Below are 22670 nucleotides of genomic sequence, written 5' to 3'. Positions count from 1 at the left end.
GGGATCTCAATGTCATCCTGTCACAACTCATGAAGTCTCTGTTTGAGTCATTGCGATCCTACGACCTGAAGTACCTTTCCTGGAAGGTCATCTTCTTGGTTGTGGTTACGTCAGCCCGCAGGGTCAGTGAACTGCAAGCTCTGATGTCAATCCTACCTTATACAAAATTTTGTCATGACAAGGTGGTTCTGTGGACGCACCTGAAGTTCCTTCCCAAGGTGGTCTCTGAGTTCCATCTCAGTCAGTCTATTGTGTTGCCTTCTTTTTTCCTAAGGCTTCACGCTCACCAGGGTGAGTGGGCTTTACACACTGTAGACTGTAAGAGGGCGCTGGTCTTTTACTTGGAACGGATGGCGCCTCACCACCTATCTACTCAATCTTTTGTCTCCTTCGTCAAAAACAGGTTGGGGGGTTGCTGTCTCCAAGCAGGCCTTATCCCATTGGCTTGTGGACTGTATTGCTTTCTGCTACACACAGGCGGGCTTACAGCTTAACGGTCACATCAAGGATCACTCAGTACGGGCCATGATAGTCTCGGTGGCTCACTTGTATGCAGTCCCCATTCACGAGATTTGCAGATCGGCGACCTGGAGTTCCCTCCACATGTTTGCCTCACATTATTGCCTGGACAAGGATGGCTGGCGGGACAGTCGTTTCGGACAGTCAGTCCTCCGTAATCTCTTTCAGCCATGAAAACCCAACTCTCCCTCTGTGGGCCCTGTCCTTGGGTGCAGGCCTGCTCCTCTGGGTATTGCAGCTCTAGTTGTGCATGTTGGTACCTGTTCTCTGCTGCACATGTTGGGAGTGGCCTGGAGTTACATAATCACCCATGTGTGAGGACTACCATCCTGCTTGTCCTTGGAGAAAGCAAAGTTGCTTACCTGTAACAGCAGGATGTTAGTCCTCACGAAACCTGCCCGCCACCCTGCAGAGTTGGTTTTCTCTCAGTTTATTTTATTTTTCGCGAACTCTAAGACTGAAGAGAGACCATGCATAGACATGTGGTTAGCGGCATGCTGGGCATGCTCAGTGTGCCAGTCAAAGTTTCTAGAAACTTTGACAAAAGTTTTCTGTGCCGGGCTCCCTTTGATGTCTCCCATGTGTGAGGACTAACATTCTGCTGTCACTGGAGAACACCTGTTACAGGTAAGCAACTCTGCTTTCCAAGGTATTGTGTCTACCCAACTTCTTTGTTTGCTTTCTTTTAACCTACAGTAACAAGGGTCTTATTCAGTACTTTTGTCCAATGCACTTAACTTTACAACACTACAAAGTTTTATAAGCCATTCTGTGAGTCTGCAAAACCATCAGTGTGGCGTGCATGCAGGACTGATCGGATTGGCAGTATATACACTGGGTCTTAGGCCATTAGGCTATTTGTTTTCTGTTGGCATAAGGACACATTCGGGCTGATAGAGTACGGTGCGCTCTTCATGATAGCAATATTAAGTCGGAGGCCCCAAAATTTAAAAAAAATTTTAAAAAAAGAAAAAAATTTAAAATCGGCCTGCAGGTCGGAAGATGGATGCTCAATTATGCCGGCGTCCGTTTTCCGGACCCATGGCCGTCAATGGGTTTGAGAACCAGCGTTGGCTGTCAAACCCGCTGACAGCCGCCGCTCTTGTCAAAAAAGAGGTGCTAGGGACGCGCTAGTGTCCCTAGTGCCTCTTTTTACCGCAGGCCCTCATTTGCATACTAAATCACGCGCACAGGAGAGTGGCCTGTGCATGCGTCGGGAGAGCGGGCGCTTGCCTCGGAGCGCCGGCTCTCCAGTGGGTTTTACTGTATTGGCCTGCTACTATGGTAAGCACTGCATTGCAATAGGTCATAAGGTTTACTATATGATACCCTAAAGGATTTGACTTAGAAGGAAGCTTGCAAAACTGCTTTTAAAGGGAAAAATTGTTTAAGGAGGCATAGTAGAATGCAGCTTAAATCTTACCATCTATGTTTCTTGCAGGATTACAAATGAGATGTAACCCTTATTTGGAATGGAAGCCAGAGAAGAAAGGTGCAGATAGCAGTTGGCGTCAAAGGACTGGATAAACGTTTGTCTTCTAAAGTGTCTTTTTTTTTTTTTTTTTCAAAACGATATGCTGATTCAGATGGACCCAAGAGTGAATTGCAAAGTTTGTTTTCTCTATTTTGATTGGTGCGGTTTCAATTACTTCTCCCAGTCCTTGAAGTCTGGAGATGAAGGCGTGTGAAAGAGGGCACGGCACGTCTCTATTTTTGTAGTTGCCGCTCTTTGGATTAGCTTGCTGGGTTTTTTTTGTTTTGTTTGCTGAAGAGGTTTCACTTCGAAGGGCCAGGACTGAATGTGATGGATTTATCTTCGGAAATGAACAGACATGGGAGGAATCCAGTAAGTCACAAGCTAGAAGATCAGAAGAAGGTGAGATGACTTTTTTTTTTCTTTTCAGTAATGTTTCTTGGTAAGGCCACATGCATTTGTGAGATAATTACAATATATTTGAAAAACGTTATGCTGAAGATGGGAGGGGCATTTTGTTATCAGTTGAGTATTATGTTTTACACTGCTGATTTGAGTTTGACTTTTTTTTTTTTTTTTTTTAATTTCTCTAGTAAATACATTTGTAGTTGAATTTACCCTTGTAGTTACTACAACTGCAGGCTAAGGGCTGTTGATCTGAAATGTATTTTTAACTTTGCCATGACCTTTTTCTTCTTCAGCTATATTGCCTTCTACAGAATAATTCAGCAGCAGAATATTTTTAGCTATCTTCTGCTATCGGATATGTTGCATTTAATTCTTTACCAAGGTTGAACTATGCTGTGCATTATTGGGTAGGGTCATAGATTATCATCTAGTAGCCAAATTGATCCTGGAGAAAACAGGAGTCTTGTAGGTTGCGGCTTTTTAAAGGAGTTGTGGTACATGACTTGTTGAGATCTCACAGGCCTCTTCTTCGTCTTTTGTTTTGGTATCTTGTGTTTTGTTCCTATCACAACTTACCAAGATTCCAGGTTAATGTCCCTTACCAGGAAGCTTATGTGGAACTGGATCTGATTCTGTAAGTGGCTTGTTCCTGCTTTTAAATTAGCTGGTGTGTGGATTTCATGGTTTTGACACCCTATGACAAGTAGCTTTTCAACTGTTGCTACTGTTTATTTCATGATAAATTTATGAGTAAAATCACTGCTGGCATTTTCTGCATATACTTCACATACTTTAACTAAAGACGTTGGTGTAATGGTTCCATGTAATATATATCTAATATATATATATATATATATATTTAACTGAATTAGTCGTTCTTTTTCGGTCTCCTTTTTATGGAAATGAGCAATCTTTAAAACGGATTTTAAAGTACTGGATGTGTGAATAAGAGGGTGGGTGAAGGTTGATTGGTAGGTATTTAGAGAACTGAACTGAACTGAAAGGAGACATAGGGCCTTCTATGGAACAGTAAATAAGTCTAGCCTCATCCTTTTCCTAAGGAGACACTGAAAGCGACTTATTTATAACAATGATGTAGCAGCAATGGCATGCAAAAAGGGAAGCTCATCATAAACTGACAGTCGAATTAACCAATCCTGTTGCTTCTATTTGCATTTCTCAGCTGCTGATTGGGGCATCGGAAACTAACAGTGATGATATCTTTGGTTCCTGATAGAGGCTATTGTGGGGGGGTGGAACAGGAAGGCCTTTTTGGGCCAATAGGGGCCTGAAAGGCAACAGCAGGGGTGGAAGAGAGGGGGGGGGAGTGGGAGAGAGGGCTGGAGGGATTAACGAGGATACTGAGATGGCAGCAGGGAGAGGGGACTGGAAAATGAGGGGAGGATTGTACCTGCTTGGGGTGGGGAAGAGAGCAAGAGGACGGTCCTGGGGTGGAGTGGGGAATATGCGCTCAGGCGAGAAATATCCTCACCATGTACTCCCATTGTATTTCCCTCCCTCTTAAAACAAACTGTTGGAGGGTTGGGATGGGGGAGTGAACATGGCAAGTGCATTTAATCCTTGGCAAGTAAATTCTGGAGGAATTTTTGATTTCCTGACTTTTATTCTTGCAAATAAATATATTCTGCTCAAATGAGTGAGTGCATTTCTAAGCTTTGTATAATTTAAGATTTAAAAAATTGAACAAGTTCAGAAGAACTTGTTTCTCCGATTGGGAAATCTTGTCAAATAAGTGTGAACTGTGAAAATAAGAAATATTGTATTAACAGTGCTTAAATATCATTTTGGAAGGGTAAGGTTAATTGCGGGGCCCCATCTCCTTAGAAACTGTCTTATGTTTTGACTTAGTTCGAGGGTGCGGATGTCTTTGTCAATATCGCTGTTAAGAAAGTACATTTGGGAGTGGGGTGAGCGGTATGATCATTTTTCTATGGAAAACTAATATATTCAGTATTGCAGAATAAATTTGGTGGTGTGGATCCTCCCCAATTGATGTCGACGCTGCCTGATTCATTTCTTCTATGCTTTTTATTTTCTCTTGTTACTTGTTAATGCAGTTTCTTTCTGGCAGGGGCGGCCAACTCCAGGGCTTGAGAGTCACAAGCAGGCCAGATTGTAAAGGAACGCACGGTGAATATGCATGAGGGAGATTTGCATGCACTGCCTCCATCTCATGCAAATTCATTGCAGATGTCCTGAAAACCAGGCCGGTTTGTGGCTCCTGAGGACTGCAGTTGGCCACCCCTGCTTTATGGCATTTTACGATTTGATTTTTCTTTAGAGGTAATAACTATTTTAGAAATATTTTTTTGATATGTGATAGGGCTCTTGATCAACGGGAAAGTTTTTTTCCAGGAGTAATTTGTGTGCTCTCTCCAGCTTGTTATGGTCTCTGAGATGTAAAATCTATGGATAGTGTGCAGATAACTTAAACAGACTTGTCAATGCTTTGGCTAGCTATTTTTTTTTTTTAGTTGGTGTATGTTGTTTTATAGAGTGTAACACTTTTTTTTTTGTTTTCAAATCTTGTTTTAATTTTAAAATCATAGAATTACTTTTAAAACGGTTACCCCCATGGATTCTCTATTGGTCATTTAGATTAGTGGTTTCCAACCTTTTTTGTGTTGTGGCTCACCTGGCATTGGGCTCACTTCATGATGGCACAGCATCACCTTATCTATCCCCTGTTTCCCTGGCATCATCGTTCTTGTTTCTTTCTTCTCCTCCCCCAACCTCTGGCATCATCACCTCCCCCCACCCCTGCATCATCACCTTTTCTCTCCCCTCATCTCCCACCCCTCATCTCATCACCATCTTTTCCTCCTCTTTCCTCTCCCTTCACTCCACTGCAATTCTCATCTTCTCTCCACTACCCTTGGCATCATTACCTTGTCTTCCCTCTCCCATCCCTATCATCACCTTCTTCTCCTTGCATCCCTCTCCCCCCTATCCTCCAGCATCATCACCTTTTCTTCTCTTTGTCTGAGCCCCCCTGGTATCATCACCTTCTCTTCCCTTTACTCTCTTTTTTCTATCCCCTGCATCATTGCCTTCTCTTCCCTTTTCTGTCCCCTCACCCTGGTATTATCACTTCCCCTCCCTTCTCTCTCCCCCCCCCCATCATCACCATCACCTTCTACCCCCTGACCTCTCCCTCCACCCGACATAATCTGTATCACCTTCTCTCTCCTACCCTCTCATTCCACCAGCCCCTCCCATCACCTTCCCTTTCCTACCTTCTCCCTTCCTTGACATCAGCACTTTCTCTTTCTCTCCCTCTGCCCCCTACCCCATCACCTTCCCTTCCCTTTTCTCCAACACCCCCAGCTTCCTCACAAATTCGGCTGCCCCTTCCAGCAGCATTTACCTGGTGGTGCCACTTTCTCCTTTGCCTGTTTCCCTCTGTAATGGGAACTGCAGAGCCCAATGCAGTTTTAATTGAGGAGGAGAAGACAGCTGGCGGAGGGGAAAGGAGAAGCAGCCGCAGCAGAGTGCTGCTCTCTGACTCCCCCTGCTGGCGGGAGGATATCCTGCAGGCCAGCTGTTGTAGGGGAAACAGAAATCGAAGATTGTTGCGGCACACCGGTTGGCATATGCTGATTTAGATCATATGAAATTTAGAAAGTTATTGCAGATTTAAAGCTGCTAAGAGGTGACGCTTTGCATGTCTTCAGTACGAGGAAGTGATTGTTCAATGACTGAATCACTTTCAAAACATTTTCGCTGTCATCTTCAATGCTAGAGCAGCACAGATATGCAAATTTTTAAATGGACAGGCAGGACTGGTCATGCTGAGCTTACTTCAGATCTCAGATAGCTTGTTAGCTGTTGAAGTTTGATCCAACAAGAGTCTCATTACTTCAAAGTTTTGAAAACACACAAAACATTAACTGACAGATTAAAAAATGGAAGGCATCACTTAAGTGGTATAAAAATAACACTGGTGTACCAAGATTGTTTTCCATAACAAGAAATCTCTCTTATTATACGAACACTAATGGTATCCCATTAATCAACACTAAGCTACAAATCTGGCTTGCAAGAGCTAATGAGCTGAGCACTGCTCACAGTTTTCCCCAGCACAAGATTTTGCAATCTTTGATCATTGCTTGCTCATGTTCAAGTTCCTTTGGATAACAAGACACAGTCAAGTTTTATATGCAAATCAAATTAAAAGCAAACAGCTCATTTCTCTAGCCCAGTACGTCTGTGGTTTAATTGGCTAACTTTGGGAGTTAGCTGGTTAAAATGCTGCTTTTATAAATCCCTCCTGTCACTGCTGAGTGGCTAAATTTGCCTTGGCTAAATTGATAAGGAGGCCAAACTTTTAGCTGGTCAAAAAAAAGGGACTGCTTAGGAATCCTTTCCCAGGCAAGCTTACAGCTTAACTGGTTAGTAGTGAATTTCAGCACTAGCTGGCTCATTTCAGCCATTCAACCCTGGTTGCACAAATAGCAGGCCTAAATCTTTTTATTTATATCTGAAAATGTGCTTAAAGGTAACAGATTTAAAATGAATCCGTTATCCTTCTCCCTCGGTGACTTTTTGAAGATTGATCCCATTTTGTGTGTAAGTGAATACATGAAATATGTAATAAGCAAAAAGGTCCTCCCGTTGAGAAGTACAGATGAGTTGCTTTAGCAATCTAAAGCCAATAGTTTGAATTCCAGATGATACACTGAACAATTCCTGGTTTTTGGAGTTTTTGTGGTGTTTGGTGATGTTGGCGTAAAACAGTCAATCATAGCTAATAACTGCGTAATGTGAGAATTGCCGGAGATATATACGTGGGCAAACACATGAGATGGTTGTGACAGCTTACTTAGGACCACATAAAACATGATTCTTTGTCTTTAGAGAATGATCTAAAATATGATGACCTGCTCCTCTAAAATCCTACTGTTTGAAGAGGACACCAATTTCATCGCTCTTTATGATCATTTTCTCTGAATCTTTGCCCTTCCTCGTGGTTTAGGCAACAGTGCCTGTTGCAGGTTCATCATGGATCACCATCGGTCCGTCCTCTCCGAGATCTGCCTGGATGTCTTCTCCTGAATTTTTCTTCCATCCTGATGGTTGTCAGCTGTTGCTTTTTGCTGGTCTAAAGATCAAGAAACAGGAGCGCTAAGAGTTGCAGATCCAGGAGTGGAGCCAGTGCTCCATGAGGTTTCCCAGATTAAATATCTTCAGTTGTGTTCAAAATTCATCAGCGGCAGAGCCCTCTGGAGGGACAGTGAAAATCAGGACCGAGGTGTAAGGGAAACTGATGCTCTTTGAAGAAGGCTCCATGTTTCTGCTGGGAGTGTCCATTTTGTGTTTCAGTAGCAGAGCACCGATGTCAGCCTGTCCCGACCCATTGTGGGAAGTGGGCATCCTGCTGATATCATTGACTGCTCTGCTGATGTAATCAGATGGATGCTGCCAGTTTACTTGGGTGTAAAACCTTGCCTTCACTGAGCAATGAGCACCCAGAAATTTAAAGACGAGTGGGCTCACGGGGAGCGAGTTTTCTGCTCTGCAGAACTGAAACAGTTTTGCTTTAGGATTGACTAGCTAGAGCCTATGTTTTTGCTGACCTGTTCAGGTGATTATTACAATTATAACATGGTTACTATAGATGGAAAGCGAATGACCGATTTCTTGAAGGAACATCTAGCAAAGACAATATAATTTAACAGCCACTAATTTAATGGTATGGAGGTTTCCATAATTTTGTTTGTTTTGTCTGTCAACTTAATTATGGAAAACTATTTTTATTAAAATTGCTTCTTTAAAGTTAAGTAGCACGTAGGTGGTTTTATAATTATTGTGACATTCAGCTAATGAAGCCATTTGTTCCTGAAAAGAGTGAAAATCCATGAACTGATGTTCCTGATTGAGAAAAGACCCATATACATTGGGTAATTTTGTTTTCATAAAGCTCTTCAGGTGCTTCTTAATTAATCTGACTTATTTTCAAGAGCGATTCTGGCTGAAAGCGCCCCATTGATCAGCTACCCCAGGTTGCCTGGCTACATTCAAGGAACACCTGCTACCTTCCGGCGGATGAAAAGAGCGTGTTTAAAAGATTAGTACAGCTGTGGCTGTGTCAGAAGTGGTGGTGCTAGGGGGGGTACGGATGGGCTTGCCTGCGTGTCTGGGCCTGGGGGAAATGCGTGTGCACACATGTCAGGGATGACCATAGCCAACGTTCATAGCAGGCGTCGCACTACCTCTTCTGAGTTTCTAAACCTGCTTTTAGAAGAATAGAGAAATGTTAGTTGCTGTATATACGCTCCTTGTTCAGCATTCAGCTAGGCTATAGTATGCCGGCCTTCTCCAGCCAGTGATTTTACTGCCCTTGGCTGCTCAGTTTATCCTAAAAGATAAATGGGAGGCTTTTCACGCTTAATACAACCTATCTAAATATGCAGGTAAAATACATGTGCATACTTGAATTTCAATCATAAAATGAGTAGTAGTCATAGAAATAACACAGTAAAGCTTCCCATAGCCTCATAGTTAAGTTTTGTTGGCACGAAAAAGCTCATTTTGTATTAGGAGACTCACTATATCAGGCAAACAGGCTTTCCCCCTAATTTCCATCTGAAATCTGAGAAAATATTTTTCATGGTATTCTGCTGTGCATACACAAAGGTTTATATCACTTGTCTTTTATTAAGATGTGAATTATATTTTTGGCAAAGTTCTGTATGAGTGTGGAATAGAAAATGGATGTATATTTTCAAATATACAGTATAACCAGGGAAATCAGGAGTAACTATATACTACAAATAAATCAATCTCCGGTATTCTGAATCAATTTCAAACACTGACCAATTTTTTTTATAAGAGGAAATGACCTCTGCTCTGAGTGGAAGTGCCTGCCGGCTGGATCTTGTCTCGAAATTCCTAAAAACCTCTTTATTTTTTAATGTATTAATTTCTTCTGTTTTCCATACTCATACATTGCCAGTATATTCCAAACTAGTTTATGTGCAAGATTTCTTGTCAGTTCATTTTCTTGTTAACTCTGAATCTGAATAGAGAAACGCTTATCTTGGGCCACAATGCTTAAGCCGGCACCAGATGGTTTTAAATCCCGATGTCATTTAAGAACGCCGACGTTGCCAACGTTTCGCCTTAACTGCTGCGCCAGGGCTTAATGTTATCTGCAAGGAACATGCATGCTAACTTGTTTCTGATCTGGATGATAAAAAAAAAAAAAAACTCCGGCGATTGATTTGTGTATATTTTCAAATTACATTTCTGTTCTGGATAGCTTCTTCTCACTAAGGGCAGGGCCACCCTGAGCTGGGGGAGGGTAGGGAAATCCAGGGTGACTCCCTCCCGTCGGCATGGCAGGAGCAACACTTGTGACTTGCATCTGCCTCTACCTGCCTTTGGTTTGAAACCGGACTCGTGAACCTCATTTCGACTTCTGATTGAAGCGGGCAGAGGAGGAGGCAGATACAGGTGAGAAGGGCTGCGCTCCTGCGGGCGGGACGGAGGGATGGATTGGGGCGGATGAGGGGATCTGGCAGAGGTTGACTTGCCCTTCGGCCCCGACCATGGACCTGATGTGCTAAAAGACGTTTCTGGTTTTGTGTCTATGGGAAAAGGCTGAGTACCATCTGGCCCTATGAGAGTGGGGGAGGGGTAATTTCATATATAACACAAAACATCCTTTTTGTTCTGAGGCTTTTGGTGACAGTGGACAGTTTGAGATCCACCTAACCCTGATTACAACTTAAATCTGCAGACTGGATAGTTTCTGCTTCTTGAAGTGAAGGAGAGAGAGAATTGGGTGCGAATGCCAGGAGGACGGATTGATTTGGTTTCAGGAGAAGTTGGAATATAAATTCCCAGTGTGCTACAGGACTTACTTTTTGTATTTGAGGGCAAATGTCTAAGCAGTGCTTTTACCAGAAATTTTTTTTCTTAATGCTTGCCGTTTTCAATTGCACTCTTTTTTTTTTTTTTTTTTTCTTTCCCCTTCAGGAAACTGCAGAACATTAAATCCTTGGACAAAGGATGCGTGATCCTCAAACTGCGCAAGCCAAGTGACTTGCAAACCTTTTGCCCTTGTCTTGCCGTCATTTTGTCCAGTTGCTAATTCTGATCCTGTGCACCCCAGTTTCATCACCTTGTCTATGACTCCCTACCTTTAGATAAAGAATGGCTATAGAATGAGTGCTCAGTTATTTTACAGACCCGAGGTCAGCTTTCAGTGGCGTTCACACAGATATGCAGGTATTTACCAGGGTAAAATGGCCTGGCTGAAGATTGCCCTGTCCAGAGCAGCTGAAATTGTGCACAGGAAGAGGCGTTCCTGTGGACGCGTCTGCGCACACTCAAGTGCAGGTCTCCCCTCTCCCTCCCGTCATTCACTAGTGCTTGCCGTGCACGTGGTTTGCACTTGAAAAGTTTCAAAGTCAAACCATGTGGATAGTTTCTTCTTTAAAAATTTATCTAAAGTGCATGTATTCAGTTTGCAGCTATGTAGGCCTTTTGAACATTTTTTTCTAAAATTGCAGGGTTTTTTTTTTAAGGGGGTAATTTTGTTACAGCCTGCAAAGAAAGCTGTCAAAAACCATGCGCAAGTTACATGCATATGTTTGCTTTGAGATGTATCCCCCCTACCTGCATGCAGTTCCACCTGCTGAAATGTGCAGGTAACCCTTTTAAACCCGCTTCTGTGCGCGCTGAGGCTATTTTGCATAGGCCCGGGACGCGCGTATGTCCTGGGGCTCGAAAAAAGGGGCGGGGAGGTCTGGGGGCAGGACCAAGGCCTCCAGCACAGCGCAACTTATTTCACAAAGGTCAGGGTTTTTTTTTTAGATAGGGCTGGGGGGCGGGTTAGGTAGGAGGGGTGGAAGGAAAGCTCCCTCCGAGGCCGCTCCGATTTCAGAGCGGCCTCTGAGGGAACGGGGAAAGCCATCGGGGCTCCCCTAGGGCTCGGCGTGTGCAAGGTGCACAAGTGTGCACCCCCTTGTGTGCGTCGACCCCGGATTTTATATCAGGCATGCAGCCGCGCGCGCTTGTTATAAAATCGGGCGTAGATTTGTGTGCGCCGAGTTGCGCGCACAAATCTATGCCCGCGCATATCTACTAAAATCTGGCCCAATGTGCACAGGTGCAAACTTCACCCTGGGAAGCTCCTCTGGTCCAGGCAATCTTGCACTCGCACGGGACAGACATACTAAAATTTTACCCACATATCAGGCTTGTGGGGGCCGCCAAGGTCGATGGTATCTCTGCACGGGCCCGCCGGAGGTCCTCTGGTAGGTCCTTGAAAAAAAGATGGATGAAACTCTCGGGTCCATATGGAAAGAGGTTCGTTTGGTTAAGTCCCGAATCTACTCGTGCAAACCACGGGAATGAAAAATCCCACCCGTCTGACCATCCCAGACTCATCCTGCTAGCAGCCGGCTAAGTCAGGGGGAGTGTGGGGGCAGAGCCAGATAAAGGTGGACTGTCTACAGCAAGGCACAATACAAATATCACATGCCAAGCCATTTCTGTGGGTAAATCACAGTTTTAACGGTGGAAAGAGCTTTTGAAAATTCCCCTCCCTATTTCTGCCTTGTATTTTTCCTCAGGGCCTCATAAATGCTTTGCTTCAGAATTGAAAAGCTGTGTCCTCTGGAAGCTTGTGATTTATTGCAAGTAGCAGCCTAGTGGGCCAAAACCGAAATCCTTTGCTTTGATGTTTTATCTAACCTGCTCTGGTCCAGTGCAGTTTTGCATAGGAGCACTCTCTACCAACTAATACAATTGCAAATGATTTTTAAAAAGAAATCAGATGATGTGATGTGCAGAGTCCTTTTTCACATGGGCTGGAAATGCTGCCAGGGCCTTTGTACACTTTCTCCCGTGACCTCAGCTGCTCTATTCGTTTGCTCAAAAAAAACTGTGACTAGCGAAAGTGTTTTTATTTATTTATTTATTTAACAATTTTTCTATACCGTCGTATGGTGGGAACCTTCACAACGGTTTACATTAAGGCACATAAAAATGAGTCTAATGTATCTTAAGTTACATAGGTGCCAATTTAGGGTCGGTAACATAGTTTGTAAATGATATAAATTGTTAAGTGTACTGAGTCATTTCCAATTCACATTCTTACAGTTTAGGATACAAGATTACCTTTATCATTGTTTTTCATCCTTTTGCTGAGCTTTAAAGGAATGAAACTTAGTCTGATTAAAATTACACACATTGATTATGGTAATGTGTTTGTTGTTCGAATGTTCGTACCTGCTTGTGTGGTCCACCCTTAATTGTGACTAATGCAATATTTTTGTGATTTTTTTTTTATCCATCCTCTCTCGTACTTGGACAGAGCATAAAGTCCAGAATGCTGATTCTTTCCTCCTCTCATCAGAAAACATTTTTCCACGCAGCTTTTAGAAAATTCTGCCATGGTGTGCTGCTCGGGAAATACCGCTTTCTGCCTGGCCCTTAAAAATATACTTGTTCATTTTCCATTTTGTATCTTTAATCGAGGAAATAAGAAAAGCATATAATATTTTAAGTAGTGATGTTAACAGAACTCCAAATTTTTGTTTTTAAAAGTTAAATTCTTCCACAGTATTGTTTCTGGAGGTTTTAAAATATCTTTGGAAAAAGCTACTTCTAAAGTGCAGGGTGTCATTTTCCAGCATGCTCAGTGCCTTAATCTGCTGCTTTAAGTTTTAGGGGATTCTTCAGCCAAACCTAAGTGCCTACATTTTAAGCTGAAACATTTCCTAAATTTAAGGACCTGCAATTCATTTGCTCCGATCTAGGGTGCTGAAGGATCAGTGCTGAGCTCCTAACTTCCTCCCCTCTGGAGCTGGAGGTCGATTTTGGCACCTCACTCCTTTGAAACTGTCCTTATGGACTTATTCATTTCGAGGCTTCTTGAATTCTTGTGGTCCATATTACCAGATTAGAAGCAGTAAAGAGTCCTTTCTTGGGCTCCCGTTGAATAATATTGTTTGGGTTTTTTGGTGTTTTTTTTTTTTTTTTTAGAACAGCCTCTGATAAAGTGATTGTTCCCCGGAGTCTGTTTAGGTAAGGGTGAAAGGTGCCCTCTCAGTGATGATGTCCAGTTTGCTGGCTTACTCTGAGTCTTGGATATTTTGGTGTCCTCTTGCTTCCTCATGCTGGTCCTTATCCTCCATCCGTTCTCCTTTTACCTCTTTCTGGCAGAGAATGGCAGGGAAGCCGGACAGATGCAGAGCTTCGTGCTGTAACAGAGTGGAATGTGTTCAGGGTTCTGGCTGAGACTGGGTCTTTGTCTGGATTGCCGCCTGCTCAGATCCTACGGGGAATGTTAGGAGCAAGGAATGAAGAAATGGCTTAGCTCCCAAGCGTTTTGTGAGATCTCGGTTTCAGCGGATGATGTTAAGAAGCCACTATGGGTTGTAGATGAAAGTTTAGTCAGTGGGCTAGATTATTGTTTTTTTTTTTTCCCGCTGTTTTGTCACTATTTCACATTCCCATTCTTCAGGGTCTGAGGATTAACACCAGAAGTTGCAACTTCTTGCTCTCCCTCTGATCTTCTGTTTAGCACAGCCGTACAATGCACTCCAGGCTTACTGTATCCTCTGCTATCCAAGATGTGGTTTAAAAGGAGCGGTATCATGCAGACCACAAAGGAGGCAGTTCTGAAAAAAAAATCTAGCAAGGATTACCAGACATCTTGAGGATTAGGAGATGTGAATGATACCATTGAAAGGTACAAATGCTGTGTTTAAGCCATTCCATGAGAAAACATAACGAACGTACCAGATGTCAGCAGAAAAAGACCCAAATGGTCCATCCAGTCTGTTCAGCAAATCTTTTTTTTTTTTTAATAAGGTAGTAACTGCAGTTCCGTGCAAGTGACCCCCACATGTCTTCTGTTACAGGTAGTAACTGCTGTTAAAATTTTTCGAAAGTTTGCAGAATGTTTTTCTGATGTTGAACTTGGGACACTATCCCTGAACTGCCACAGGAAACTAGGGCCTGTGGCTTACCTTGGAGCCAATGCAATAAAACATCCTGACCCTCCCACAGGCTTCAACTCCTGTTTTAGTGCAAGAATTTTGGCGGCAACCTAAACCTGGTATGTAACAGGGAGTTTAGCAGCAGAAAAACTCGTGCCAAAACAGTAGTCAAACCCCATGGAAAGATCAGCGCATCTCATGCTAATTGCAGGGTAATAAGCCTTTTTAGCCTTCATTCAGCCTAGAGTGCCTTCCTTTAAATCGGGAAATTCAACTCCTGGTCAGAGGCAGGATTTATACTTACGGCAGCAGAGAGGAGGACACCTAACCCCACTCGGACACTTAATCTATTCACTCCTTCACTGTCTGCCCATTGGTCCCTCCACTGTCAGCCGCCAGCAAAAGAACCTCCCAGAAGGCCGTCCTTTCAGAATTCTGAAAGGGGACTGGTGCCCCTGCAGTCAGCTGACAGCAGAGGGACCAATCAGCTGCCAGCGAGAGAGCAGCCATGCCCTCCAGCTGGGGGTTCCCTGTGTGAGGAGGGATTTGGAGGGCTTGGGGCTATTGTAATTTTTTTTTAAGGTTGGTAGATGGATGGGAGGGGTCGGTTCCGCTCCAGCCTGGCTAACTTTTTTTTTTTTGTTAAGATGGGTGAAAGGGGGATTCTGTCACTTTGTGGGTTCCAGTTGGAGGGAGGAGGTTTGGGTTGCTGAGAACAAGAGGGAGGATCAGGCCCTTTGAAGCTGGGAGTGTTGTTCTGCTCTGCCAGCTGGGTGGATGGGTGGAAAGAAAGAGATCTGGCTGTTTCATTTGGAACTTTATTTTTAGCACGGATTTTACGTTCATGATATGCAAAATGGCCGGTGAGTGAAAAGAGCTGTTTAGCGAGCTTTTTGTTTTTTTTTGTTTTTTAAATTTTTGGTCTATTTGCATATGATTAGCATCCCACGGGGATGCCTACTTTTAACACATGTATTTGTCTATCTTTGGGGTTTTTTTTTTTTGTTTGTTTTTTTTAATATGGCATCCTGATTAGTGTTATAAGTATTTCTTGTGTTATTTGAAATTAATAAAAATAAAGTAAAAAAATTAACTCTTATTTTAGAATGCATTTTATTACATCAGCACTCTTAATAGGAAACTATTTAAGAAAATGCATTTTTAAAAAAACACACCACATAAGTACATAGTAAAATTCAGCAGCTTTCTACTGAAATCCAGCTGATCACCAGAAATGTTCCATTTCACCACATTTCAATCATTCTGATTTTACAGAAAAATATGCATTTTACTTTTTTTCTGCTCTTGCATTAAGTGTAATATCACTAATGTGGCAGACATTAAAGGCTCATTGAAAACTTGACAATTTTTAGAAAACTTGGAAGGATTTCACAGTGGCAAAACCTTTCTGCCTCAAGAGAAACCAGAATTGGAGATTGCCCATCTCAGATAATTTCAAGGAGACCGTAAAACAAGAAGATATTTGACAAAATGAATAGTTTTTCTCTTATGCCTGCCTTCGGTGTTTTGAATATCATAGGGAGTTTATTGGAAGTCTCAGCCCTTCAGTCTGAGATTTTAGAAGATAAATAGTAATGGTAGTAGTGAGTACATTCAATTAAAGAGCTTCCTCTCTGGTAATGGAATGCAAATGCCAAACGATATTAAACAGAATTTATCTATTATTATTTATTTTGTAATAGTATTTAATGTTGTTACTTATGGCATTTTGACATGTATTCATACTTTTTGTAAAGTGCTTTAATGTGTTAAGGGCTAGGCAGTCCGTCAGATCAATAAACGAAACTAAACTGCAGATCTGTAATGCATGCATACTCCCAGGGCCGGAGGAACCACTAGGAGAGCTAGGCCTGTGCCTAGGGGGCGCTGCCGCCACTCGCGGCCACTTCAGGCGGCAGAATTTTGAAAGGGCAAAAAGTGCCCCTTCAAAATTCTGCCCAGCCCCCACCTCACCCTGCTTCCTCCCCTGTCGTGCCACCCTCCCGACGCCCCGTGGTGGTCCAGCAGAGGGCCCAGGAGCGATCTGCCATTCCCGGGGCCTCAGCTGCCACTAACCAAAATGGCGCCGGTGGCCTTTAGCCCCTACCATGTGACAGGGGCCAACCAATGGCACCGGTAGCCCCTGTCACATGGTAGGAGCTGAAGGCCACCGGCGCCATTTTGAGTAGTGGCAGCTGACGACCTGGGCTCCCCGCTGGACCAGGTGTTTTGTGAGGTTTTTTTTTTTTTTGGGGGGGGTGGAGGGGGGAGGTTGGGGAGTGGTGGTATGTGGTCCCTGCCCCTGGAGTTGGGGCTGCGACCGGGGGCGGGGCTGGGGGCTGCATGGGAGTGGGGGGGGGGCGGTGCAAGGCTGAAGGTGCTTAGGCGCCCAATCCCCTTGCACCGGCCCTGCATACTCCTCTGTCAAACCATTCTGCCCTCACAAAAGTTAGGGGCTTTACATAGCTCTGTCTGTACAAGCTTTAGGGCATATCTTTAAATTATTTCATAGCTCCTTAAGGGTTCAGTTGTACACCTCAAGAACCAAAGTATTTGAAAGCCAAGATTTTTATCCAACAGGTCGATCCAGTAAAGTGTGCTCCGTCGGAGCGCACTGTCACCCTGCTCTGGACGCGTGTTTTCCCTTACCCCTTATTCAGTAAGGGGAGGAAAACACGCGGCCCACCCGCGGCACCTAATAGCGCCCTCAACATGCAAATGCATGTTGATGGCCCTATTAGGTATTCCCGAGCGATCCAGTAAGTAAAATGTGCAGCCAAGCCGCACATTTTACTCTAAGAAATTAGCGCCGCCCAAAGGTCGGTGCTAATTTCTTCCGGCGCCAGGGAAGTGCACAGAAAAGCAGTAAAAACTGCTTTTCTGTGCACCCTCCGACTTAATATCATAGCGATATTAAGTCGGAGGTCCCCAAAAGTAAAAAAAAGTAAAAAAAAAAAAATAATAATAATTTTGAATTCGGCCCGCGGCTGTCGGGCCGAAAACCGGACGCTCAATTTTGCCGGCGACCGGTTTCCGAGCCCGTGGTTGTCAGCGGGCTCGAGAACCGACGCCGGCAAAATTGAGCGTCGGCTGTCAAACCCGCTGACAGCCGCCGCTCCAGGCCAAAAGGAGGCGCTAGGGACGCGCTAGTGTCCCTAGCGCCTCCCTTTCCTCGTTTGCACCGCGTCGCCTAATTTAAATACTGGATCGCGCGCACCGGAGAGCGGGCGTTAGTCCGCTCTCCCACGGACTTTACTGGATCTTTACCTCTAAAATTGTCCCTAAAAGGCAACTTAGTGACACGGGGTTCAGTCTGCCATCCAGATCTCTCATCTCCAAATTTGATGGCATATAAATTAAGGGAAAACTGAAATACAAGGAATAGTTTCTCGATTTAATTAGCTCGCTGTAAAAAAACAAAACAAAACATCAAGGGCCTACAGATAGGAGTGAAGAGAAGTATAAGTGGCTGAACAGCATTGGAGGGAGGCCTTTCATCATGCCAAAGGCACAGTCTGCTCTCTGCTTTCTCTGCAACGAGCTGGGGGAAAATTGGTTTTTCCTTTCTAGGTGTAAAAAAATATCTTCCCATTTAAAAAAAATATGGGGTGAATTTTCAAAATGTTGCATGCATAAAAATGAGCATATACATGCGAAAGTAGCATCTGCCTGCGCATTCTGTATTTTTTTATAAAAGTAAAAATTACGCTTTTATTTTCACTCTCGTGTGTGTGCATGTATGAGTTAAAAAAAAAAAAAAAGGGATGATCTGTCGTTCCAGGGCGGGGTCAACACAAGCCCATAAATTGCTATTTTAAAAGACACGTGTACATTTGTCAACTTGGTTGTGCATTTTTATACCAGCTAATTATCTGGCGTAAGTGATAGTAAACGTATTTATTGTGTAGTATGGACTGGATGGGAGGTCTCAACGAACTGGGGGGGGCGTTCAGGCTGAAGAACCAGGAAATTCTCGATGACCTGGAGAAGGTTTGGGCGAACTGGTGGACTAATTTAGTAAAGTGGTTGATTTCATTTATGTGCATCTGTTTTAAAATTGGCCGACTTAATGTGCGTAAGTCGAGACTTACCCAAGGAATCCTACTTTACTTTGGTGTATAACATATATGCGTGTATGTTTGTAAAATAGGAAAAGTACATGCATTGATATATGTGGTTTCAGTGCATTGCAGGTATTCCCATGTAAGCCTACATCTTGCGGGGTAGAGACACACGTATTTTATAAAATACGTTTATGTGATATGCACGGGTTATAAAATACTCGTGTAGATCTGCTTCTGGCCATATGTGCACATGCATTTATTTGAACGTTATCCTCTTTATATAGGGGTAGTATCATGGAACCTAAATATAGCATTAGCCGATGCAGTCTCAGTATCCGTGCACTTTTAGGATATGAAAGTGGCAGCCCTAACAGCCATGTATTCTGCCAGGGAAGTAAGTACAATTCAATCTCTCTCTTCTGCTTGCTACAGTTGTCAGTTTTGTTTAATGTGCATGATGCCATTAAATCAGCCAATAATCAATTGTTATCCAAAAACAGATTGTAAAAATATTCAAAATGTGTTCAGCAAGAGATTTTCAATTCAGAAAGCTATTTATCAAATTACCGGTGAAGGGACCATCAAAATTGACGGGTGGGGGAATGCATGCATGAGCATAGTCACTCTGCCACCAAGAACACACCGTATTTATTTATTGTAGTGTCTTTATATTCCGCCTTTCGGCATTTCAGAGCAGGTTACATTCAGTCGTGGAGAGAGTGCGTACATAGTTCTTGCAGCCGGTAAGAGAACACGTGCTTTTGACCCTCTGCATATTTCTACCCATGCAGGGCCAATATTCTGAAGCATGTTTTACGCACATTCGCATGTCACTCAGCTGCAGGGAGCATGCAGAAAATTGCTGTCTTTCTGTCCACGAGAGAATCTGTTTTATTCTATTTCCTCTTCAGCTAAAGTTCTTTTGGCACCATTTTGTGGTGGGCTACAAAAAGCACACTCTAGGAAAACGAAATCACTCATTAAATCTCCCAAAAATGCAGTGCAAATGTGCTTTTTTTTTTTTTTTACAAACCTTTCTAAGAAAGGTTGAACATTTAAAAATTTATATGGTTATGGAATTCGTTTGAATAAAGGTAATTGGTGGGTGGACAAATGACAATAAATGATTATAAAAAGGAAGCTCTGTAAGCTGATAACAGCCTGCGGCCCATTGCGTGGTGAGAGGCTGCAGATTATACTACTTGAGCAATAATCTTTATGATATTGTCATTTGTTGGGTAACTAATTGTTGCACAAAAATCTTTTGACAAATTGTATGTCAGATGTATTGAGTGAGTTTAGTCTCCTCTCTCCTTTTTTTTTTTTTAAGCATGAAGGGGTAGATTTTAAAAAGGGGCGCGCGCTACCCAGCGTGCGCACATGTACACCCAATTTTATAACTTGTGTGCGCAAGTTATAAAATCAGGGGTCGGCGCGCACAAGGGGGTGCACATTTGTGCACCTTGGGCCAAATTTTCAAACATGCACATGGGCGTAGATTTCTGCGCACAACCCGGCGTGCACAAATCTATGCCCGATTTTCTAACGTGCACGCAGCCGCTCGCACGTTAGAAAATCCGGGGTTGGCGCGCGCAAGGGGGTGCAGACTTGTGCACCTTGCGCGCGCCGAGCCCTAGTGGAGCCCCGATGGCTTTCCCTGTTCCATCTGAGGCCGCTCCGAAATCTTTCCTTCCTCCCCCCCCACCTTCCCCTCCCTTTCCCATCCCCCAGCCCTACCTAAATCCCCCCTACCTTTGTTGTCTTAGTTACGCCGGCCGGCTGCCGGCACGAGATCCTCCAGCACGGCCGCCCCTGGACTGGCACCCCCGCCCATGCCCCCACCCCCTTCCCACCTCTTTTTCAAAGCCCCGGGCATACGCGTGTCCCGGGGAGCGCGCGCAGGGACACTTTCTCGGGGTTACGCGCGTAACCCTTTGAAAATCTGCCCCCTTGTGCGCACCGAGCCGCACTGTCTTCCCCATTCTCTCCCAGGCCGCTCCGAAATCGCTCCGACTGCCGGCGCACGATCCCAAGCACAGCGGCACATGGCTGCTGTGCCTGGAGTCTCTGACCCCACCCCCTTTCTGCCCCGCCCCTTTCCGCCCCGCCCCTTTCCGCCCCGCCCCTTTAGTAAAGTCCCGGGACTTACGCGCGTCCCAGGGCTTTATGCTTGTCACCAGGCCTTTTGAAAATAGGCCCGGCGCGTATAACCTTTATAAAATCCAGCCCGATGTGCAGAATGACCAACTCACAAATGAAGCAGATTATATATAAAGTAATCTGCATGGAGATAATTTCTTATCAACTGTTTAGATTATATCAAATGTGTGCCCGCAGTGCATTGGCAATGAACACGAATGCTCTTCTTTAAATAGGCCTTTCACACTTTTCTTGGATGGGAAACTGCAATATTAGTGAATAATTTGCCCCCAGTATCAAAGTCTAACGCTTGTTAATATTTTTGAAAGTATAGTAGTATTTTTTTTCAAATGTATAAAGTGTGCAGGCTCCCTTTTTTAAAATATTTTCTAAAAGGTAGCTGTCACGGGGCAGCGGGCTGGAGTCAGGGAGCACCCCCTTGGAAGAAGTACAGGAAAGCGGGGCTGGACTGCAGCTGGTCTTCTGCCTAACCAGCCCTCTCCCCTGCAGGTTGAGTCATTGGGTTCTGGGGGCTGGTAGGACTTGCCTTCTGCAGAACATCATGTCTGGAGCAGGCGTAACCTGGGAGCTGTGTACTGGCTGGGAACGAGATGGAAGCATTGGCTGGAAGTGGGATGCATGTACTGGTTGGGAGCTGAGACTTAAGTGCAGGCTGGGCTGGAGATGAGGCTGGAATTGAGGGCAAGGGCAAGGCCTGGGAAAACATACAAGGGACTGGACTAGACAGACAACAGGGAACAAAAAAGCCCAATAGGACACGAGGCAGAAAAGAGAGGCCCAGGAGGCCACAGAGCAAGGCAGGGAAGCCTGAAAGGCTACAGAGTAACACAGGGAGCCAAGATAGGCCACAGAGCACGCTAGGAGGTCTGGATAGGCCACAAGGCAAGGTAGAATAGGAAGAAGGAGGTGGCCAGGTCAAGGAACTGGGGTGACTCAATGAAGCAGCATTGAGGGATCAGGCAGGCTGAGTTAAGAAGAGCTGAGGTGATCAGTAAGTGATAAGCGAGGAGGTAACTTGTGCAGCTGGGAGCGGGCTTGCTGAGGACCCGTGGTGGAGGGGAGGTTATGCAGCAGGCGAAAGCGTGACAGTAGCTTTTTCTTTTGTAGTGCTGCACCTATTGAAGTGCTGCTGAAAAGAACATGCTCTCCATTTCTAGGGATCTGCAGCCCCAACACTTTCAATTTGATTCTTTTTTTTTTTTTCCATTCCCTCCCTCCCACCCCCGACTTTATACAATTTGTTTAATGTTTTCGTTTTAGTTTATTTCCCCCTCCTCCCCCCCCCCCCCCAAAAAAATATCAGGCCTTTGGTGGCTGTGGTTGGCCTTTTCAGGTCAAGGAACTGCCCCGAATTGGACCTCAGTCCAGGCCTGGTGCCAAGACCTATGCCCCATGACCAGGTTGGTGCTGGGTCTTTTACAAGTGCTGGGCCAATGCTTGGATCCAGTGTTGACATGGGCAGGAGTGATGCCCAATACATTTCTACAGCCGTACAAGAGAATGGCGCCAGTCATAAATAGAATTTATTTGGTTAGGACTGAAGCATAAAAGTATGACTGTCACAATGCTCCTGTGCAGCTCTGTGCTGTGACTGCACCATGAGTACTTGCATGCAGTTCTGGTCGCCTCATCTCAAAGGTATAGTTGAACAAGAGTGACTCAGTATCATTGTGTGTATACTCAATAATAAACTAAACGCTAACCTCACTCCTGCAGGCAGAGAGCCGCAGCACAGTCAGGAGCAGAGATGGATGCGAGTGAGGCAGGCATGTTTTCATGATTGATTAGACTTTAATAATTAAAGATGTCTGCCAGTGTTTTCAGAATGCCAAAGAATGCTACTGACCTTTTATGGGTTTGTGAGGATGCATTTTGAAACGCTGAGACTTAAAAAGGGGGGGGGGGGGGAAAAACCCCTGTGCGATACACTGATTAAACAGAAAAGAATATGCAATGTAACTGGTAACAATTGCACAAATAGAATTGTTCGTTTACTGCGATGGAAAATCAGTCTAACGCTTGGATTTTATTTTGAGTCAAGGCAAAGAGAAAATCCTTAATGGTTTCCCA

At 44.2% G+C, this 22670-nt stretch overlaps 1 protein-coding gene across 3 annotated transcripts in view; it reads left to right on the top strand.

The window, feature by feature from the left end:
- NAV3 (neuron navigator 3) overlaps positions 1 to 22670 on the top strand; it is a 971329-nt gene that overhangs the window by 207383 nt on the left and 741276 nt on the right. For all 3 annotated transcript variants that reach the window (XM_029597136.1, XM_029597134.1, XM_029597135.1), the window contains one exon: positions 1961 to 2395. In XM_029597136.1, coding sequence (XP_029452996.1) covers positions 2324 to 2395 — 72 coding nt within the window. In that variant the 5' untranslated portion in view covers positions 1961 to 2323. The remainder of the gene's footprint in view (positions 1 to 1960; positions 2396 to 22670) is intronic.

The sequence above is a fragment of the Rhinatrema bivittatum genome, chromosome 4 (genome assembly GCF_901001135.1).
Source record: "Rhinatrema bivittatum chromosome 4, aRhiBiv1.1, whole genome shotgun sequence".
In the NCBI taxonomy this organism is placed as follows: domain Eukaryota; kingdom Metazoa; phylum Chordata; class Amphibia; order Gymnophiona; family Rhinatrematidae; genus Rhinatrema; species Rhinatrema bivittatum.
Note: the sequence above shows the minus strand (reverse complement) of the source record. Positions and strands in the feature narration are given on the sequence as shown.